Here is a 22714-nt window from a genome sequence, read left to right as displayed (position 1 = left end):
CATCAAAAGCGTTTATATTATGGTTATATTTTCTGTCATCACCATCTTTTATAATACAGAAATAAAAAACACATCATTTCTTTTACATGGCATACATTTTCTACATTTAAATATATGTGTTAGATCAGTATACTTTGAAAAATGACCCATTATTGTTTCTTTTATTGGTGTTAGTGGTCTTCGAAAAAGCACATGGCTACTACTTCCGGTTTTGGAACATACTGTCAATGTAGAGTAATAAATGATCCGAACTTCATTTGTGTGCGATAGGGTGATCAAAGATGATGAAGAGAAGACACGATAACAACAGCGAGGGGCAGTATAGTGCCAGCGGAAAAGTGACCAAATCGAATAAAGGCAGACAAGCGAGTGGATATTTTGCCGACCCCAAGCTCATTCCAAGAGTTCGACAGGTGCTGTGTATTTTTTACTTTAGTTTATTCCTGTCACGTTTTTTGTTTTGTTTTTGGTATTAATTTGGTAAGCTGAGACTTTTGTCTCTCCGAAGAGTGATGTCAATTAATTAAAAAATTTGCTTTTCATAATGAACATCTGAGACGCGGTGAACGGCCAACAAAGGTATCAACCTAGTCTTTACAATATCAATTTTTTTGGTTCAGTCTAAATGTTTGGATAGATTGCTCTGACGTTAGGTTTGGAAAAATTTTGTTTGGCCATGGATGACCCCAAACCAACATCAGAGCATGCTCCATGTTAAAACCTGATAGAGTTGCATTGGTAGAGTGTCACGGTGATGTGTCTGTCAATTTATCGTATGCACAACGCCATTCCATGTCAAATCAGCCTCAGAAAAGTTTTTTTGTGGTGACCCTCTTGGGTTTTGAAGAAAAAATTCTTACAAATTCCTTGACATAGATCAGGAAGGTTTCCCAAGTTATAGCCTGAAATTCCAAGTGGTTTTGAGATATGACCATCTAAAAACACCCTGTAATGTTAATTTTCAACAGTTGCGAATAGGATATCTATTCCGGACGCATTTTTGGATGACAATGACGTCCAATTCGATGGGCCTAGAAGTCTGAAAATCTACCCACAGGATGTTTTCTACCCTGGCTTTCAAGGGGCCTCCGTGGCTTAGTTGGTTAGCGCGCTGGCACAGCGTAAGCTGAGACAGGAGTCTCTCACCAATGCAGTGGCTGTGAGTTCAAGTCCATCTCATGCTGACTTCCTCTCCGGCCGTAAGTGGGAAGGTCTGGCAGCAACCTGCGGATGGTCGTGGGTTTCCCCGGGCTGTGCCCGGTTTCCTCCCGCCATAATGCCGGCCATCTTCATATAAGTTTCGTTCAACACATATATGCTATTTTGTATTTTCAGTGAGCTGCAGTAGGTCATATGATATATTTAGGAGATATTTGTTTCCTGATTAATATCATTGATGTATATGACAATTTGCAGAAGAAAGTCTGACCACTTTGAGGTATTATCATTCATGTAGTTGGTATCTGAACTTTGCTCCAGGACAAAAAAGCAGACATTTTACCTCGTTTTTGTCTTAATTGATCCCCGTGTTGACAGTTGAACACCTCTTTTTTTCGACATCTAGATACATCTATTAGCCAACTGAAATTAAATTTTTGAAAAAGACAACGTTTTAATATCCGTTGTATCAGGGGATCAATTAAGACAAATTTGAGGTAAAATAAAAACCATTCAAAAATGCCTCTAGAACAGATATCCTTTTCGTGACTGTTGAAAATGAAGTTTACAGGGTGTTTTTAGATGATCATATCTCAAAAACCACTTGGAATTTGAGGCTATAACTTGGAAAACCTTCCTCATATATGTCAAGGAATTTAGAATTTTTTCATCAAAATCCAAGAGGGTCACAACAGCTGGCTGAAATGACACGGAATGGCCCTCTGTGATTTCCTTTGTGGCATGGGTTTGAGATTCCTTGGTAATGCTCAGAGTAAACAGCTGTAATGACAGCTTCAACATACTTGACAAAGGCAGGTAACTGCATCAGGTTTTGAATTGGAACACGCTCTGAGGTTGATTTGGGGGCATCCTTGGCCGCACAAAATTTGCCAAGTCAGAGCAATGTCGGTTTAATGTTTGCACTGACCTTACGCTTGGTAAAATTTTGTTCGACCAAACCAATGTCAGATCGAGTTTGCTCATTTATGATGCATTCTGTTGAGGCACGTTTTATTTGGGACATCTGTGTCATTCCATGTGATATCCATGTCATTCCATGAGATGCCAGTTTCATTGCATGTGACATGTGATATCAGTGCCATTCCACGTGATACCAGTGTCATTGCATGCGACATGTGATATCAGTGTCATTCCATGTGATACCAGTGTCATTGCATGCGACATGTGATATCAGTGCTATTCCATGTGATACCAGTGTCATTGCATGCGACATGTGATATCAGTGTCATTCCATGTGATACCAGTGTCATTGCATGTGACATGTGGTATCAGTGCCATTCCATGCGATACCAGTGTCATTGCATGCGACATGTGATATCAGTGCTATTCCATGTGATACCAGTGTCATTGCATGCGACATGTGATATCAGTGTCATTCCATGTGATACCAGTGTCATTGCATGCAACATGTGATATCAGTGCCATTCCATGCGATACCAGTGTCATCGCATGCGACATGTGATATCAGTGCCATTCCATGTGATACCAGAGTCATTCTGTATCTTTAGAATAGAAATGTTTTCTGGAGTGTGTTGTAGTGTGAAATTACATGTGATATTAGTGCCATTGAATTTGATATTGATAAGGTCCGGTGAGTACATAAGGCTGTAAACGTGAAGTGTGCTCTGTTGTTCATAGTCGTCTATGGCTAATTTTGCCAAGCAATCGTGAACTAAGTAAACAGCTTCTAATTTTCCCCCGTCCAAAATAAAGTATCTGACTAAACTCAGACGTCTCAAGTGTCAATTCCAGGTAGGTGTCTCCATGCATGATTATTGATAAACTGACATAAGCCTAAACTGGCCAAAAATTGGACAAGCTCGAGCAGCCATGTTTCAGTACATATGGCCATCATTAAAAAGTTGTTTTTTTTAAGAGCCTGTGCATTTTAATGTGGACTTGAAATTTAAGCTTGTTACTAAGCCATTTCAGTAGAGCTACCATAAAGTATTACAAAGATACTCACAACACTTACTTGTAATCTACTTATCTGTGTAAGAATTCGAAACAGTTACCAAAACAACAGGTGCTCAGATCATGTCCCCTTTGTGATTGAAGGGCCCTACACAGCTATACCTAGAGCTGGACAAAGCTGCGATTTGCACATCAGTACTACTCATCTGTGTATATTTGAATACAATCAGTCAGTTATGGATTGACATATCCCCCCCCCCCCCCCCTTCCACCATTTCCACACAATGAATGCTGTAATTATTGTGAGATCATTTAGACCCTACAGGGGTAATATGTGATGCCAAGTGGATTTCTTGCGAGAGGAAATATGTAATGCTGAGTCTGATTTCTGTAAGTCTGTATTTATAGTGGCTCATTTTTAACAATATTGTTTTCAACCCATGGAAAGAACAAAAAAACAAAAAAGAAAATACCTAGGAAAAAAAGTTTGAGTCCGCCCGATTTTAGTGGGTAGGTCAGGTTACCCACAACAGAAAACTTTTTAATGATGGCCTACTTGTCTAACTAGAACAATAGCCTGCTGTCAGACTTATATTAGCTTCTGTAAGCTCTAGTCAGAAATTTCAGACTAAACATTCAGGCTGACTGAAATGATCCCAGGGAGGATAGATATCTACATTGGAGTTAACTTTGTCAGAACAGCCTGACAGAGGCCTGCTACGGTGTACAAAGGGGCTGTAAAATTGTCATCACATTCCATTGACCAAAGAAAAGTGTTGTCACCTCTTATGTGACCCTGGACTTGTTAGAAATTCCGGAAGCAAGTTGGGTCTAGTGTGACAGGCTTCCTTGGCTAGCAATATCCACTCAATCTACTCTAATGAAAGAAATGTGAGCAGGAAATTTGATGAAAACTCTTGACAACATCATGTTTAATTGTCTCTCTCCCAGATCAGATGGAATCAGATGAACCTATAATTACCCTGTTTATTTATTGATTTGCTGACTACCTTAGCCTTCCAGAGGATAAATAAATATGTGAAAGACTGTTGAAAATGTAATATGTATAAGAAAGGCTAGAGTATCAAAAAGTACATGTAACATCAAAGCTGCCTATGGCAAAAACATGTACTTCATGGCCAAATATAGGATCGGAAAATGGAAGAAGGATTAGGGAAAGTATATCTGCACTAGTAAGGTACTATAAGTGTTACCTTATGTATGTTACAGTATTTGTCAGTAAACAAGAAGAAACGTGTGGTCACTATCTCAACCATTGTAGATGATCTCCAAAAACAGTATGGGTAAGTTGTTTTATCTCAGTCCTAACTCTCCACTACAGCTGTAAGGTTCATTGACTTGGTTCAGGTATATTTCATGTGTATGAAAACTGACTGACAAGTTCAGGTGCAAATTTCATAATGCAACCCCCTCAGATTCACATGCATGTCATGCAAGTTATTGGGACATTCTTGTGATTATTGTGAGAGCCTAATAAGCAGTCCTGATATGCATTCACATTGTTGGATCTTAGTTTCGCAAAAACTGGACTGTCTGCTACTATTTTGAATAGTGTACAATAGTTAGAGCATGGTTGAGGTATGTTTAGTGATGAAAAAATTTTTTTTTCCTGTTTTCTAAATATGTGAAAAATATAGCTGTACTGAGTGGAATAAAAAACAAAGGAACAGTGATGAAGTTAACTGTGAATTTTAATGTCCTACGGTATAGTTCAAAGAAGGTTAGCACAGTGAAATGTACAATGGTGCAAAGAATTTCAGTTCTGTACCTGTCATTTCAGAGAATATCGAAGAAAAAAGCGGAGTTCATTCTATAAATCTGTCGAAAAAGGTAAGTCAGACCAGCAAAATATCTACATATATTTACAGATCAGTTAAAACTTTACTTATAGTGGAACCTACAATTGCCTAAATAGGAAAGGCTTAGTGATTTCCTGTGGGCTCTGCGTTTTCCTCCACCTACATGTATAAACCTGTCATCATAAATGTATATATGAAAAATTATTGTGTTAGGCACCAGTCAGATAAATAACTAAGTGAATATGAAAGTACATTTAAGTATTTGTGATTATTTTGGGTTGTGTCTAAAAAGCCTCTTTGGTATTTGATGATGACAGCATATCAGCTGGTGTGCGAGGATGTCTCTGAGGAGGAGGCCAGCAGTGACGATGACATTGTCAAACTTGAGGCCAGTCACATGAGGAAAAAAAAGAAGTCAGAAAATTCAGGGTAAGGTATTTGAGTCTCTTCTCTATGTACTTCTGAATTGTGGTTCATTTTTTATTTATGCCAATGTTTGTAATGTAACATTTCGTTATCACTAGTCACTGTGCATATTTTCAGAAGGATAAAACCCTTATAGAGGTATAGAGGTAGGTTTATGTGCAGAGCTTTTCTGATGACTATGTTTCGCTTTTTTTGTATTGACACATAATCCACCTAATAGAGCTACTTGAGTGTGTTTGTGAAGCTTGATTTTTTATCATAAATGTTGGCATCAAAAGTATCATTTGAAGGCCTTAATGTGCCACTGAAAGTGCATTTTTACAGGGAAAGGTTTCGGTGAAATACAGAATAATGATTGGGACTGATGTTGGGCAAAGTTCAGAAACTAAATTCTTCTGGTGATAGACAGTTTTATACTACAATATATACTTGTATAACCTTGTAACATTAAGCCTTTTTTTCAAAGCTGTGGTTTAAAAGGATTAGTTTAGTGAGACCTTACATCGTATGTATCTCAGAAACTGCCATGATGATTGGATTTAAGATAGCATTGTTTTAAAGTTTTAACAGAGTACATTACAGATGTGTATATATGCCCATGTTTTTCCTTTCTTCAGATTTGACACTGATGACAGTGAGGTCAAAAGTTTTTCTTCAGAAAATCCAGATTATGTTGCCTATGAGGTCAGTAATAAATTTCTGACCCTTGTAAAATTTATAGCTGCGGAGTCATGTATATGAGAGCTCTGATTTGTTGATAATAGATACATTTATGACCAGTTTGGGGAGGGATGTGACTGCTGGGTTAAGGGGCTATTCCTTGATGCCACTGAACCACAAGATGTCAGTTCAGCTTCACCCTGAAACAGGCACTACCTCAGATTGACCTGCCTTCAATATTCTTAGGGCATTCATAGTGGCAATAAGTGACCTAGGGTTTGGAGGGACAATTAGGCTGGTGGTTTCCTCTACCAGCGAGACTGCAGCATTTAACACCAACCAAATCAAGTCAATTTTTGACCCGACTGTCAGTCATTGAATTTATGGGGGAAGTTTTCTGCCTCAAGTCTCAAATATATAAAGAAATATGCACAATGATTGCTGTTTTTCTCAATTCAGGACAGAAATGCTGTGAACCGGTTTCTGACCGACATGTACAAGAGTAGTCCCAAGCAGTCATGTGAAGCCTTGTACGTTGTTGATAAGGAGCCAGGCAGGGGTAAGGATTTTTCTGTTGAGCCTCAAATGATGCCTGGGTTTGGATCATCAGTACTTGGCATGGAAAAAGATTTAGCCAATCCTGCAACTCGGCTGGTCTGTGATTCTGCAGGCTCTTCACCATTAAAAGAAGAGACCTTGAGTCCTGCTACAACTGCAGTAAAGGCTGATCTAGACACATCAAGACTAAGTGAGGCCACATCAATACCTCAGGTAAATAGCTAAACATTTCAGTCTTCATGATAAAAAGTTTGGTAGCAATTTGGGTAGCATTTCTGTGGATGTAAGGGTCAAATTTACTGAATTATTGTAAACATCATTGACAGATTAGTAGTCTGTATTCTGAACTAGATTTCACCACCTTTCTCTTGAATAAGTAAATCTTACCAAGTTACAAAGACCATGTGTCAGTTAGCTATCTGGTTCTCTTTAGAGCATGATAAACTAGGATTGGAATCCATGGGAGGATTTCCTCATTCCAATCATTACCTGTGTTATGTTTTGGCATACTTTTGCTAAAATGATTTAATTTATACTATGTTTCAGAAAATTAGAAGAGATGTGGACTCTACCAGAAAGAGAAAAATGAAGAAATCTGCCGAGAAAAGTGAGAAAGAAACAGCTGATAATAAAGGTTATAAAAACAGCTCTCTATTGTGTTCAATCCTGAACCCCTCAGATTCTGGGACTTAACTTCCTACCTGCCTTTACATATTCACCTCTATGGGGCCTATTTGGCTGATGTGAATTTACATGATTGGATGGAATAAATTTCAGCATATTCTTGAGCACAGCCTTAAACACAAATCAATCAACCAGTCATTCCAGAAAGTAAAGCAGCTGCTATTTATCAACAAGATTGTCACTGTTGTACTCAACATTTGCATGCTTACTTGCGTTTCAGGCATTCAGGCTCAGACGTCTTCAGTGACCTTTGCTGATGTTGGAGGGAATGAAGCATGTCTTAAAGTAAGTGTTTTTGCTGGATTATACCACCAAACATCTATGTTAGAAATAGTTTGTAACTTTGAGTGTGTCATTATTTGAAAAATTTACAATGTTCTTCCATGTATCCATCTGTTTAGTCATGGGATAAAGAACCTTTTTCAAAGTCAGTCTGGAATTTCCCCTAATTTGTTTTCTTGAGTGACTGAAAAATGTGTATCATCAAAGTGTGAAACTCTTCCCTTTTGGTTTTTGCAGAGCAGTGCAGCATTTGCCTACTCTTTAATAGCAAATCTTGGAGTTTGAATGCTATCATGAAATCAACCTGTAAGTCACCTCAAATTAAAGCAGACTTTAAATCATTACAATCTTTAACTCAGGTTGGTTTTTTTTTTCAGGAGATTTGTAAATTACTAGTACACATGAGACACCCAGAGGTATACCAGACATTAGGTGTGATCCCACCAAGGGGATTCTTGTTACACGGACCCCCTGGCTGTGGCAAAACATTGCTGGCAAATGCTGTAGCTGGGGTAAGTAAGGTTTCCAGATCACAATACATTGCAAACTTATTCAACAAACATTTACTCAGACTTTCTTAGCATACATATCTGCCAACCTATCAAATAGACGCTTTTGTTTTGCTTTTATGTCTTACTTAAATTTGTTCTATTTTAATGACATGAGATCCAACAGGTCCATTAGGACCCAGTACCTGGACCGACAGCAGTGATAAAGATAACAGCAGAAGTACACAACTGGAGAGAAGCTTGGCCCTGTGTCCTGCAACAGTTCACCCACCAGTACTCCCTCTTGTCTAATGGGCCACTGGGGTAGTGTTACTAAAAATACACAAAGTGACACTGAGGAATGATGTGAAATCCATTATATTACCATTTATATCATCATCCATTGATGTAGCCGGTTTCCTGCTTCTCCTGACTTAGCTACCTCACTAAGTTGGAAAGTTTGTTAGATATTTGTCAATGTGCAGAGGCTTCCTGATGATTTTCCCTGCAAACATTTTCTATGCTGTCAACATACCAGTGAAATAGTTTTGAGTGTTTCTTTGGCATGAGAGACCACTCAAATAAATAAGTGAATAAAAAATATTAAATCCGTAATCCTTGCAGACACTTTTGCCTTAATTAACAGGAATTAAACTTGCCATTCATCAAGCTATCAGCTCCAGAAGTTGTCAGTGGGGTTTCTGGAGAATCTGAGGAGAAACTACGAGACTTATTTGACAAAGCCGTTGTAAGTAATCATGAGTTCATATGGAGAAAAAGTGATTACTTCTGTTGGAGTGGAAATCTTAATGATGTTACTGAAAGGGTTCTCAAATCTTGTGAGAAATATCTAGTATTATGCAGAAACCTCTGGCTGTGTTGTTTATCTGGCATATTTAAATGTTCATCAAACTTGCACATAGGATTTCTCGTATGAAGCATATGTGGAACTATAGGCGTGATTGGGTTTTAGTTTTTCTGAACTCTGAGTGTTTGTCCATCAGACAAACAGCTGTATTTAGTATATGTTGCCTGTGCATGGTAAATGCTTCTCCCTTTGAGAATGTGTTGAAATAATTCTGCATAAACAGGTCAACCCTTTTTTTAATTGAAAATTTATAGTCTCTGTACATTGTGTGTAATGCAACATGAGTGGAGACGTGTGGAATGCCAGCCAGCAGGACCTTGACACCATTTTAATGAGGTCAAGCGCTCCTTCCCTAGCTCATCATTATTACATCACATTAAAGATGAAACATCTGTCATGGTAGAAACTAATACATTGTAGTAATAAATTCTTCTTCACACTCATAATTTCTGACTTCTCTCATTTACAGGCCTGTGCACCTTGTATAGTATTTATTGATGAAATTGATGCTATTACCCCAAAGAGAGAGACCGCTTCCAAGGATATGGAGAGACGCATTGTGGCTCAACTGCTTACTTGTCTTGATGGTCAGTTCTATGTCTGTATGGTCATTTCTATGTCTATATGGTCAGTTCTATGTCTGTATGGTCAGTTCTATGTCTGTATGGTCAATTCTATGTCTATATGGTCAGTTCTGTGTCAGTATGGTCATTTCTATGTCTGTATGGTGAGTTCTATGTCTGTATGGTCAATTCTATGTCTATATGGTCAGTTCTTTGTCTGTATGGTCATTTCTATGTCAGTATGGTGAGTTGTATGTCTGTATGGTCAATTCTATGTCTATATGGTCAGTTCTGTGTCTGTATGGTCATTTCTATGTCTGTATGGTGAGTTCTATGTCTGTATGGTCAATTCTATGTCTATATGGTCAGTTCTTTGTCTGTATGGTCATTTCTATGTCAGTATGGTGAGTTGTATGTCTGTATGGTCAATTCTGTGTCTATATGGTCAGTTCTGTGTCTGTATGGTCATTTCTATGTCTATATGGTCAGTTCTATGTCTGTATGGTGAGTTCTATGTCTATATGGTCAATTCTATGTCTATATGGTCAGTTCTGTGTCTTTATGGTCAGTTCCATGTCTGTATGGTCATTTCTATCTCAGTATGGTCAATTCTATGTCTGTATGGTGAGTTCTATGTCAGTATGGTGAGTTCTATGTCTATATGGTCAATTCCATGTCTATATGGTCAGTTCTATGTCTGTATGGTCAATTCTATGTCTATATGGTCAGTTCTTTGTCTGTATGGTCAGTTCTATGTCTATATTGTCAGTTCTTTGTCTATATGGCTATTTCTATGTCTGTATGGTCAGTTCTTTGTCTATATGGTCAATTCTGTGTCTATATGGTCAATTCTGTATCTATATGGCCAGTTCTATGTCTGTATGGTCAGTTCTATGTCTATATGGTCAGTTCTGTGTCTATATGGTCAATTCTCTGTCAATGTCTGTTAACATACAGATGATGTCTACTGTTTCAAAGTTCCCACTTTTGTGTCTATAGGTTTAGCTTTGAACGCTCATGTATACACTTCATAAAACTTATACCTTTATCATTTTTTGATGATTAACTGAGACTTGTAAACCAAACACTTTTATAATACTGTTATGGAAGGTAAAGTACAAAATACATTTAGATGTGCATTGTATTTTTTTAACTTTTATGTATTAAAGATCTTTTGAGAGGAGAAAGGATGTTGGTTCATTTTGTTTTCACCTTGTATCTGCCTGCTATGATATATGTTTTCATTAAACATTTTTTCTACAATTTATTGCTTGTAGATTTAAACAGCAGACCTAACTGCCATGTACTGGTGATCGGTGCTACAAACAGACCTGATTCTCTTGATCCGGCCCTGAGACGGGCTGGCAGATTCGACAGAGAAATTTCGCTAGGCATCCCAGATGAAAGTGCCCGAGCAAGGTGGTATTTGTTATGTAATGTCTGCTGTCTTTCTGGTTATGTTGTCAGTGGCTAAGATAGGACACACCTGCTACTCACCTATAAGGGTTGCATCTTAAGTTCCAGTACTGGCTATACTGCTTTTGACTATGTCAGAGGTAGTAGATTCCTTCAATGTAATATCAGTGTTCTCAGTATTTCTATTTGCACCTTTTCAGGGGTTCATAGAAGTCATCTGGATGGGGCGGTATTCAGTCCATCAATTGAATAAAAATCTCAATAATTGTTTATGTTTATTCATTGAGGTTGTTTTTTGAAAGAAATATTCAGAATTTCACATAAACTCAATTTGAACATATCCAAAATTCAAGTTATCTCCCTTTTGGAGAAATCTTCATAACCCTCAGCCTTGATTAGATTTAAGAAGGCAATTTTTGCCAGTGGAGGGGCATATGAAATCTAGCATGAGAAATATTAAACTTCTTTGGTCTCAAATCGGTCTTCACAAATAATTTGACCTACTTCGGCTTCCGATCATTGTGTTTCTGAGATTAGCCTAGAGCGAATGACAGCAAGTGAGCGGTCTGACTGGTTTTCACCCCCTGATGCCAGGTGGCGCTACTATCTTTAGCTCTTTCAAGGCAAGCACAGAGTTTGCCTCTAGGTCTCGTTTTCAGGAGTCTGAGGTTTGATGAACGGCTCATAGCAGTGAAATTAAAACCTTTTTGCCGGATATGAACACTTACCAGGGACATTGATTCACATGTCTTTTGTTCAAAGCCTGAACATAAAGATGTGTGCTAGACAGGACTTGAGGCCATTGAGATCCAGCCATATTCATACTGGAAAAAGTGACAATCCATTTATGCATAAAGTAGCAGCGTAGTTTATCTCTATAAATATGTAGCCTCTCAATTTAAAAATCATTATAGCTAATACCCAATGAGATAAATGATTATTTGTGGGTCTCTTAATTTTCTCATTACCGGTAGCTGATTTTCACAGTAAATTTCATGTGGTTAGTACCTAGTCAATAACTCAAATCAGACTTTGTTTTGAACTGCTTTTATTCATTTATTTTGACAAGTAAGGCTAACACTTCAAGAAAAGTTAGACAATGCACAGAGCATTCATCTGGATGCACTATTCAGATTAGTTTCTAATATACATGTAAGGTGTTGAATGATTTTTGATTTTCTCAGATGTTTTTTTCTTTCTTTACATCATTTTTGACATTTCCTTTTACAAACTGAGAGTGACAACCACATATTCCATAAGCCCTTAATGCATGACCATCCTGTCTTGGCTCATGACTGTTGAATATTTTTTAATAGTGATGTCAAGACCAATTGCTCATGTTTTCCAACCTTTCTGGGCGATCTTAACACTTCATTGGACTGGTGTCCGCAAATACATATAACAATATTAAACTGCAATGTGTGCCATTTATCAGATTGCTGTATCAACTAGCCAGGAGGCCAGCTTGAGTTCATATGCAGTGATAATTACTTTAATCACTGAAGTATACTAATGCACAAAAATAGTCAAATTTAGTATCTCAAATAGTTGGTTGAACCAAAAAACAAATCAATTTCAGTCGACAAAAAAAATCAATTTCGGTCAGAAAGTACTGGTTGGTACCTGAAAAAGTGACTTCTATCAGCCCATGCTTTTCAAATTTTATCTAAGGTTTAGTTTGTATAATTGGTCTTAAACATGGCTGTCTGTTTTATCCCAGCTTGAATGTTCTCATTATCACATGGAAAAGTGATCACCGCTTTATGATTTAAATATGTAATGGCTAAAATATTGTCAATGGAGCATTAAGCCTTGACCATTCATTCATTCTATCTGCACCTTGGCTGCTGACTCAAGGACCCAAGTGTCAACAGATACGATATATTTTCTGTAATACACAATTGTAATTTTCTCCTTTTCAGGGATATTAGAGAACATTAGTATTAGACATTGTTTGATGTTTGACTTTTTATGTTCAAGTTTCAAGGATTACATATGTTATTCATTTTTGTGAAATATTATGTACTTTGGTAGTTTTATTACCTGTTTTTATTTTAATTTCAGAATCATGGGTGTTTTATGTAGGGGTTTAAAATTGTCTGAAGATTTTGACTTTGCGATGCTGGCACGGGAGACTCCGGGCTATGTGGGAGCAGATTTGATGGCCCTGGCCAGGGAGGCAGCCATGACAGCTGTGAACAGGTATGGTAGCTTCTTATCCCTACATTATCTGTGATTCTCACTTCCCAGGTGGTTCGACAGGTTAAAATATCAATACACATTGCCAGATTTTGCCCATAAACGGCATATAAATCACATCAGGAGTTGAAAAAATGTTTGCCCTGTGCTGCAGAATTACTGCACGTGATTGAGCATGGCAAGTTTAACTTATGTAATTTTTCTTTGTGACTCAGCATTCCAGTGTGTGTGTTTGTGAAGTTTTAATTGGTTTTTATGTGAGATGAATATTGTGGGGACAGAGTTCACAGGTTAAATGATTTTGTGGGCTTTAAACTCCATGTACTGTTTTCAACACACAGATAATTTATACTTTTGGTATCTTCACAATATGTCTTGTCTGCGATTCCAAGTCTATTTTTAATTATAACAAATTATTTTAAAAATTAAATAAATCCAGGCTGACTTATATAAAAAATATTCTTTTTTCTGTCTTCAGTTTTTGTGCTTCATACCTTCACTTTTAACTCAAGGTGTGTTTGTCTGTAAAGTTATTTGAGAATTTTTACTGTGGACATGCATATTTTTGTTTTATTTCTGATTTGATGGAAAGAGTGTTTACAAATGATTTTGTTTACTTCGTCAGAGTCTTCAAGGACTTGGAAAGCAGACAGGTGTTCAACACAGAACTTGTGCCAAAAACTGGTGATGTGAAAACTGTGATGGATACTATTCCTACAACTGATTCCTCTCTAGATTCTTGTAAGTAAATCCAGCTTATATAATTAGTATTTGGTTCCTTCATTAACTCTAATAAAATTCTCCAAATACGTCTGTATATTTATTTATCTGCTCTTCCATCCATCCACACAGGCATATATAAGCATTTATTATACAAAAATCATATTACTGATCTCTTGATTTACAGAGAATATGTATAGGCCTATTGTTAAAGTTTCAATACTAGGTTGGTTCACACAAATCCTGGTTCACACAATTGCTGAATCAGTTTTTAAAAATATGTGTCCTTCCCTTTTACAGTGCTGAGCTGGCTGAAGGAAGAGGCTCCATTAACAGAGGCACAGCTGCGGGATCTTTCCATATCCATGGAGGATTTCAAGGTACAGATGTCTGTGAATATAGGCATTTAGTAGATCCTCACTTCAGCTGAATTCAGTTGAAATCTAGGAGGTTCTAAGTGGTTAGTTTTACACCAGCTACCAGTATCCAAAATGCATGCGGCAAATGTATTTTGATCAGTTATATGCGATTCAAAGTATTGTTCTCTTTAAATCTAATGTTGCTCCATATTAATACATATACCTAGCAACTGCCTGTTTGAAAACAGTTATGAGCTTGGTTTAGCCTTTTGAATGGAAAACTATTTCAAGATAGTATGCAAGGCAAAGTGCGAGTTAAAAAAAAAGAGTATATAGTACTCTTTCTAGACTCAGTCTTTGAAACTGCAAAGTAAACTATTCTTGTCTTCTTGACTTTCAGTCAGCTCTACAGTTTGTACAGCCATCAGCTAAACGGAAGGTTTGCTACTATACCTGATGTCACCTGGGAAGATATTGGAGCTCTTCAGTCAGTGAGCAGGAACTGAAGCTAGCCATTTTGGTGAATTTAAGAAACTGTTGGACATAATACCAGACTTAATTGAAAAATTATGTCAAAGTTAGCAAACCGTATAGTCTGTAGTTGTAACTTATAAGAAAGTACGTCCTCACTTTGTTAACATGGTTAGTATGTTATTGAAATGTCTAAATTGGATGGAAACTGAGTCTTTTACATTTGAAAGCATATTCAGTTGATTTTATTTTTGCATCACATTTTACGTGGTAGGCTCCAATACGCCATCGAGAAGATTTCAAAGCTTTAGGGCTGTCAAATCCTCCCGGCATTCTTCTGGCTGGCCCACCTGGCTGTGGAAAAACACTCCTGGCAAAGGTACTGTTGTTTATGTTGTAGTCAGATTAGCATTAAACTCTGAGAAAGTCATTGTGGACAGGCCACTTTTTTGTCAGCTGAAGGATTCTGAATTTGCTGTGAACATCTTATAAAACATTTGTGCAGTTTGTACTTTCATTCTTTGTAAGAGTTATGTACCAGTAGGTTGTACTGTTTCAGTGCAATGCACTGTTTAAGCACAACAAATGCAGAAGAGATAAATTGTGTTTATGTAAGCATTAAAACAGTGAATTCTAAATCACGTATAACGTGAATTGTCAAGTTTTTACAGTTTTGGTGCAATTTTTTTTCAGGCAATAGCTAATGAATCAGGTATCAACTTTATATCTGTGAAAGGTCCAGAGCTACTTAATATGGTAAGCTGCTCAGTTGCTAATTAAAGGCATGCATTGAATTATTATCAATAACTTTCTCTCAAGCAGAATTCAGAACTGCTGTAATTACAAATTTACGTGTGTAATATAACTTCAGTATTCACATGCCATGGTTGCTTTAGTATTTATGCTCACAGCTCATTACAAGTATTGAAACACTGAGATTTGATTGGATGAAAAGTAAGAAAAGATGCTATTGCTTCCTTGAGCCGTGGCTGGATAAGTAGCTGAGGATGTTACAGCCCTTAACCAATGAGGTCACATGCAAAGTCCTGCTTCCCAGAAAATGTCTGTGTCTAGTTCTCTGTCAGAATAAAGCTGTGGCTTCACAAAACTTTGATGGTGGATGTTTAGGTATTGGTTTGACAATCCACCACACTGCTCATAAGGATCAGTTACAGACATGCAATTTCACCGATTCTTGGACTGGAGGACATCTTGATTCTAGACGCCTCTAGGATCTTAAACTTCAAATTTAGCCGAAAACTCTGAAAAGCAAATTAAGTGAGAAGTGCTAAAATAACTGCTGTAGCACACCAGTGTGAAACATTGTATTTGTTACATGTACCTTTATTACTGCTGTAGCTGATAAAATCTCTGGTTTTCCAGTACGTGGGAGAGAGTGAGAGAGCAGTCCGTCAGGTATTTCAGCGAGCCCGGAACTCCGCACCTTGTGTCATATTCTTTGATGAGTTGGATGCTCTGTGCCCCAGGCGGTCAGATTCAAGGGAGGTGAGTCATAGTTACACTCAAGTTATCGATCCCCTAACTGATATTTAAGCAGTAGTCTGCTGTGTGAACTGAAATACACAAAAAACTTTGATATGTACGAAAAATTCTCTGTTAAATAAATGTTCTGTTTTCAAGTACACTATAATGTTTTAAATTATGATTCCAATATGGAGAATTTAACCAAGTTGTTTTGGATTGTGAGGTAAAATTTTACATGTCCTTTACAACATTTTATTTGTGTTAATACATGGAGTATTACCATGACCTACATGTATGTGTTATCTGTGGTGTGCAGAGTGGGTCTAGCGTGAGGGTGGTGAACCAGCTCCTGACAGAGATGGACGGACTAGAGGAAAGGAAACAGGTTTTCATCATGGCCGCCACTAACAGGCCAGGTATACTGCAAGCTTACCAAACCCTGGCATTTTCCACTTGTCTGAAGCCCATTCTCTCTTTCATGATAGTGCTTAACATAATCTACTACATTATACAAGATACGTTCAGTTTATAGTGAATAATCACTAAGCAGTTAAATGTAAGAACTGGTGACACAATGTTTTGTAACATCATGTGCTACATGTACACATGTATGTATCAGTTCTTTAAGGAAGCATCAGACACATTTCAAGTGTTCCATTTGGGGGTGTAGCCAAAGTGTGAGAAGATGCTAATTAAGGAGTTATAAATATTGAACAGTAGTTTGGCATTGTTCAGATTTCCTTGTTACTTAGGTGACTGTATATCTAAAGACCTGCGCGGGAAAGTGTTAAGTGTGCTATCACAGCACCATGACCCAGGAGCCTGTCATCAATGGGATCACTGTGAGTTCAAATCAAGCTCACGCTGGCTTCCTCTGTGGTCGTACATGGGGAGATCTGCCAGCAACTTGCAGATGGCCGTGGGTTTCCTCCGGGCTGTACATGATGCTGGTCGCCATCGCATAAGTACGGTATAAAACACCAATCAAATATAAAATCAAATAAAACTCTAGATCTACCTGTACGCAACATCCATATCGTGCCGAAGTTGGTTCCGAAAAGAGTCACATAATGAATTCCTTCCCCAGCCCTGCTCCCATTCCTACCAGTTGTAATACCAGATGGTGAGGAGACCAGGCACATAATGAATTTCTTCCCCGGCCCTGCTCCACATTTCTACCAGCTGTAACACCAGATGGTGAGGAGACCAAAGCACATAATGAATTTTGTCCCAGCCCTGCTTCCCATTCCTGTCTGCTGTAAAACCTGATGGTGAGGAGACCAGGCACATAATGAATTCCTTCCCCACCCCTGCTCCTCATTCCTACCAGCTGTAACACCAGATGGTGAGGAGACCAAGCACATAATGAATTCCTTCCCAGCCCAGCTCCCCATTCCTGTCTGCTGTAAAACCTGATGGTGAGGAGACCAGGCACATAATGAATTCCTTCCCCAGCCCTGCTCCTCATTCCTACCAGCTGTAAAACCAGATGGTGAGGAGACCGGACACATAATGAATTTTGTCCCCAGCCCTGTTCTCCATTCCTACCAGCTGTAACACCAGATGGTGAGGAGACCGGACACATAATGAATTTTGTCCCCAGCCCTGTTCTCCATTCCTACCAGCTGTAACACCAGATGGTGAGGAGACCAGGCACATAATGAATTTCTTCCCCAGCCCAGCTCCCCATTCCTATCTGCTGTAATCCCAGATCATGAGGAGACTGGCACATACTGAATTTCTACCCCAGCTCTGCTCACCATTCCTACCAGCTGTAACACCAGATGGTGAGGGGACTAGGAACATAATGAATTTCTTCTCAGCCCTGCTCACCATTCCTACCAGCTGTAATACCAGATGGCGAGGAGACCAGGCACATACTGAATTTCTTCCCCGGCCCTGCTCCCCATTTCTACCAGCTGTAACACCAGATGGTGAGGAGACCAAGCACATAATGAATTTCTTCCTCAGCCCTGCTCCCCATTCCTATCTGCTGTAATCCCAGATCATGAGGAGACTGGCACATACTGAATTTCTTCCTCAGCCCTGCTCACCATTCCTACCAGCTGTAACACCAGATGGTGAGGAGACTAGGAACATAATGAATTTCTTCCTCAGCCCTGCTCACCATTCCTACCAGCTGTAATACCAGATGGCGAGGAGACCAGGCACATACTGAATTTCTTCCCAGCCCTGCTCACCATTCCTATCAGATGTAGTCTTCAGAGCACATGGGCCAATACAAGAAACCTGCCCACTTTCAACCAAACACCTTTTTTTATTGTTAATTATTTAAATCTTGTATTACAGACATCATAGACCCCGCAATCCTCCGACCAGGCCGCCTGGACAAGACCTTATATGTGGGTTTGCCAACATTACTGGAGAGATTGGACATTTTCAACACAATAACCAAGGTGAGAGAAGCCGTTTCATAAAAGAATGCATCAAGGGACATGAACAGATCTACTCTGGAGTTACTCTGGAAATGTATTTTGTAGCCAGAGGAGATAATTTGTTAGGGTATAGAGATGTGAGTGAATGCTGAATTCAACACATTATCCACATATTTGATGTGAAGAAGGCTGCACCTAAAGCTAGTAGCACATTGGTTATTTCAGCGAAAAGACAATTTCTCTGTACTTTTGTTTTCAGCCATTTTCCTGTCGAGTGGGTAAATGACTTTTTCTACTTCTTACATGAAGAGAAATTCTGAATAATATGTTTCCTGTAATTGGCAGAATGGAACCAAGCCTAAATTGTCAGAAGATGTGAACTTGTCCGTCCTACATTGCTGACCATTGTGAAGGATTTACGTGAGTTTTAATACCTCATTTCTGAAAACCACTGCAGACTAAATGTGGAGTTTACACTACGCTGGTTGGTGAAACCAAAACAGTGTAATTGTTTGTAAAAGTACTGGACCATCATTAAAAATATGTGGACAAGCCAACAGACCGTCCAAAAATAAGGGCCCTAAATTTTGTGTTGGCCTTTTGATGGAAAGTTCTCTTTTTATTATTCACTTAGTATTCACATCAGCCAGAATAAGGAAAAATCCCTACTGACCTATCCAATTTTTTTTTTTTAAGAATGGTCTTGCCCAAGGAAGCAGAGTATACAGGCCCAGAGTGAGGTTCCTAGCTTTTTTGTTATTCTTTAGTGCACTGCAGAAGGTCAAATGGGCTAATATACGTCATCTTTGGCCTATTTTGCCTAAAAAAGGCACTTCCAATTCTTTCAGTTTAGATGTACTGGTAGCTTAAATACTCCTGAAAAATGATACTACTTGTCCTACTAATGTAGTTTGGCCTACTTGGTATATACGGACGCAATGGTTAATCAGAAATCATTGGTGTAAAATAATCAAAAATGCAAGAACTGGAGAGGACATGAAGATGAACAGGGGGGCCTTATTACATGTACATATGACATTTACACTGTATGGCTTGATTTCAAGACAGGTTCAAGACACATTTGTCACAAATAGTTAATTTTTAGAGGATATGAAATACTGCTTTTGAAGCTGAAACACCATTTTCAGTAGGATATCATCATACATTCCAGACAAACTGCAAATCAACTTCCAAGATCAACCAAAAATCTCTGAATCAGACAAATGAATAACTTAGTCATGGATGGAAGCTTATGTCACATACAGTATACAGTGTACAGAATTAGTCTTCATGTTGATGTAGGGATTGTTTATGTATTTCTGATCCCCATTTGTGCTACTGACATGTTGATGTAGGGATTGTTTATGTATTTCTGATCCCCATTTGTGCTACTGAAATGTTGATGTAGGGATTGTTTATGTACTTCTGATCCCCCTTGTGCTACTGACATGTTGATGTAGGGATTGTTAATGTACTTCTGATCCCCCCTTGTGCTACTGACATGTTTAGGGGAGCTGACTTGGCTGCGGTGGTGAGAGAGGCGTCCATGGCTGCTCTGAAGGAGAAGATTGACAGTCCTGACTCAGACACTGGCCCGATCATGTTTTCCACAGGCATTTTAAACATGGCTCTGCTCAAAGTCAAACCATCAGTTTCACAAAAGGTAAGAATGTGGAGATCAGAGGAAAGAACAGCAACTAAGTGGCCCAGCAAGGTAGATGCATCAAACACAATGAAACAAAAATGCACATTATCAAAATGCTGATCTTTAGATGAAATACAGTATCTCTGAAATGATGACATATCTTGCATGTACCAACATTCAAGTTGGTCTTGTGGTCAGAATGAGCGGCAAAACAGCCATCACAAGGTTAATATTGCTGCCTGTATAAACTCATCTAGTAACTCTAGCAAGTTTTTTCTGCTGTAAACCCACATACATGAGGTAAGCACAGCTGCAAAAAACTTGTAATATATACAGTATCAAGATACCAGTACCATCTGCCAGTCTCATTTATCTGTCTCCAATCCACTGTACACCTAAGAACGTGGTTCATTTTCTGTTTCAGGACCATAAAGTGTATGAAAGCATCAAGAACAGACTGAAAGCTGACAGGATGTTTATTGACGGAGACGGCAGTTACCCACAGCACCATTGTGGCCAAATGTAAAGTTAGCCACAGTATGATGGTGACCCGAAGTGTGAAGTTAATCACAGTACCAATCACATACCAAGGGAAAGGTATCCACAGTGCAAAGGTAGCTAAGTGCAACATTATCCGGAGTGCGAGGAGATCTTAGTGTGAAGCTGTCCACAGTGCCAAGGTGGCCAAGTGTAACGTTACCCACAGTGCAAGGATGCCTTAGTGTAAAGTTGTCCACAGTGCCAAGGTGGCTGAGTTGCAACGTTACTCCAGAGTGCGAAGGTGGCCTTAGTGTAAAGTTATCAGTGTTGGGTGGGTGCCTCTAAGTAAAAGTTATGCACATGTGCTAAGGTGGCTGAATGTTGCAATTATCCAGAGTGTGAGGGTGCCGTGCTGTACAGTTACCCACAGTCAGTGCCAAGGTGGAAGTGTTACTTATCAGAGTGTAAAGGGTGCCGTAGTGTCAAGTTATCCACGGCACAAGGTTGGCCAGTGTAAAGTAGGCCACAGCACCATGCTGACTGAGTATAATGTTATCTACTGTGTTAAACTTACTCAAAGAATGCAGGTGGCCGAGTGTCAAGTTGAAGAGTGTCCTGGAAGTTATCCACAGTAAGATGGCGAGTCTAAAGTTACTCACAGTACAGGTGTAGTTATTCAACAGTGCCAGGAAGGTGGAATGCAAAAACTGTGATTTAAGGGTGAAAAGCCATCCAAGGATTTGGAACTGAGGTGGCGAAGTTTAAAAGAATTATCAACAAGTGGCTTCATTGTATGCAAAATTAACCATACTTGACCAAACTGAGTCAAAGTTTGTTGTAGTGCAGAAATTATCCACACTATGTGATAGTGGCAGCTTGACTGAGCTGGCAGACTACAGAAGTGAGGCAGCCAGATGCAATGCAAGATGATTGCACTGAATCAGGGTGAAGCAATTTGTCATGAACAGTTGCCTAAATTTATACTTCACATATATGTCTGGGATACTATAATGAGGATAATAACATCTGGGAATGCAAAGAGGAATACCAAAGATATTCAGGTGCAGATTACATGCTTCTAAGAAATCTTTCATCTTTTCTGTTTGCCTTTCCAAAACTTCTGTGCCAATGTTCATAGGTGTTAATATTCTGGCCAAAACAGAAGAAGAAAAAAAATTCTGAAAGTAACTTAAATAAATTGTGATTTGTAAAATGATTAGAGCAGTTACATAAATATTGATGGGTATCAATGGCACATGTTGAACACAGTGAATTCCGTCTTGTTTATTCATGACACTCTTCAGTCTTTGTTGGCTTATGCACCTAAAGCATCACTCTCACAGTTGCTGATTTACCCTTGGACCTGTGGTCACATGCAAATTCTTATCCCGTTGGTTTGCTTGAAGGTGTGTCAGGTCCTTGGTAAAGATAAAGGTAAAGGTTTCCTCCACCCATAACCCTAAACACTGCCCTATGATATAAGTCAAATATTCTTACGTTTGGCAATAAACATCATGACATACACCATCATAATCCCAAGGTAAACGTTTCTGGCAACACACCGTCCATTTATTTGCATCATCCATGAGGCATTAATAGCTGTGAACCAATACATTCCTTTAATACATGTACCTCAGAGATTGCTTCAAAGTCCCTGTTGCAGTTCCAGTATTTACTGTTGATGATATATTGCCATAACTGTACTAAAGGTGTGTAAAAGTTGGTCAGCTACTTCACAAAACAGCCCTCCTGCCAGTACACAGGTATGATTTGGCACTTCTGCTCACACGTGTGCTTTACTTTTCAGCACATACGTGTGGACTTTTGATTCGAAGCACATGGAATTTTTTGGCAGGATCCAGGAGCTGGATATGCGCTAGAATCCTGGACTGACTGGTCTCCACCACCTGTCCATTCACAATCATTTCATCTAGGATCATTGCACACAGTCAACACATGTGCATGCACATCATTTCTTGGAGGCATCAGGAGCTGTAATAGGGCCTAGAATCCTGGACTGGCTGTCTCACACCACCTGTCCATTCACAATCATCTCATCCAGGGGTCACGTGAACACAGTCAACACATGTGCATGCAGATC

General features: G+C 38.8%; 1 protein-coding gene across 1 annotated transcript; it reads left to right on the top strand.

The window, feature by feature from the left end:
- The first annotated feature begins 195 nt into the window (after positions 1-195).
- Positions 196-20883, top strand: LOC135467971 (nuclear valosin-containing protein-like). The gene is given in 27 exon segments (XM_064745936.1): positions 196-413; positions 4324-4397; positions 4895-4944; positions 5231-5342; positions 5957-6023; positions 6459-6770; positions 7104-7191; positions 7462-7526; positions 7901-8035; positions 8658-8759; positions 9349-9466; positions 10720-10861; positions 12923-13060; positions 13683-13798; positions 14078-14157; positions 14537-14574; positions 14576-14628; positions 14631-14656; positions 14882-14986; positions 15301-15363; positions 15991-16113; positions 16409-16508; positions 18403-18509; positions 18834-18875; positions 18877-18908; positions 19998-20151; positions 20558-20883. Coding segments are annotated over 27 exon segments (2676 nt in total). The 5' UTR covers positions 196-281; the 3' UTR covers positions 20660-20883.
- The last annotated feature ends 1831 nt before the right edge of the window (positions 20884-22714 follow it).

The sequence above is a fragment of the Liolophura sinensis genome, chromosome 6 (genome assembly GCF_032854445.1).
Source record: "Liolophura sinensis isolate JHLJ2023 chromosome 6, CUHK_Ljap_v2, whole genome shotgun sequence".
NCBI classification, from domain to species: Eukaryota; Metazoa; Mollusca; class Polyplacophora; order Chitonida; family Chitonidae; genus Liolophura; species Liolophura sinensis.
Note: the sequence above shows the minus strand (reverse complement) of the source record. Positions and strands in the feature narration are given on the sequence as shown.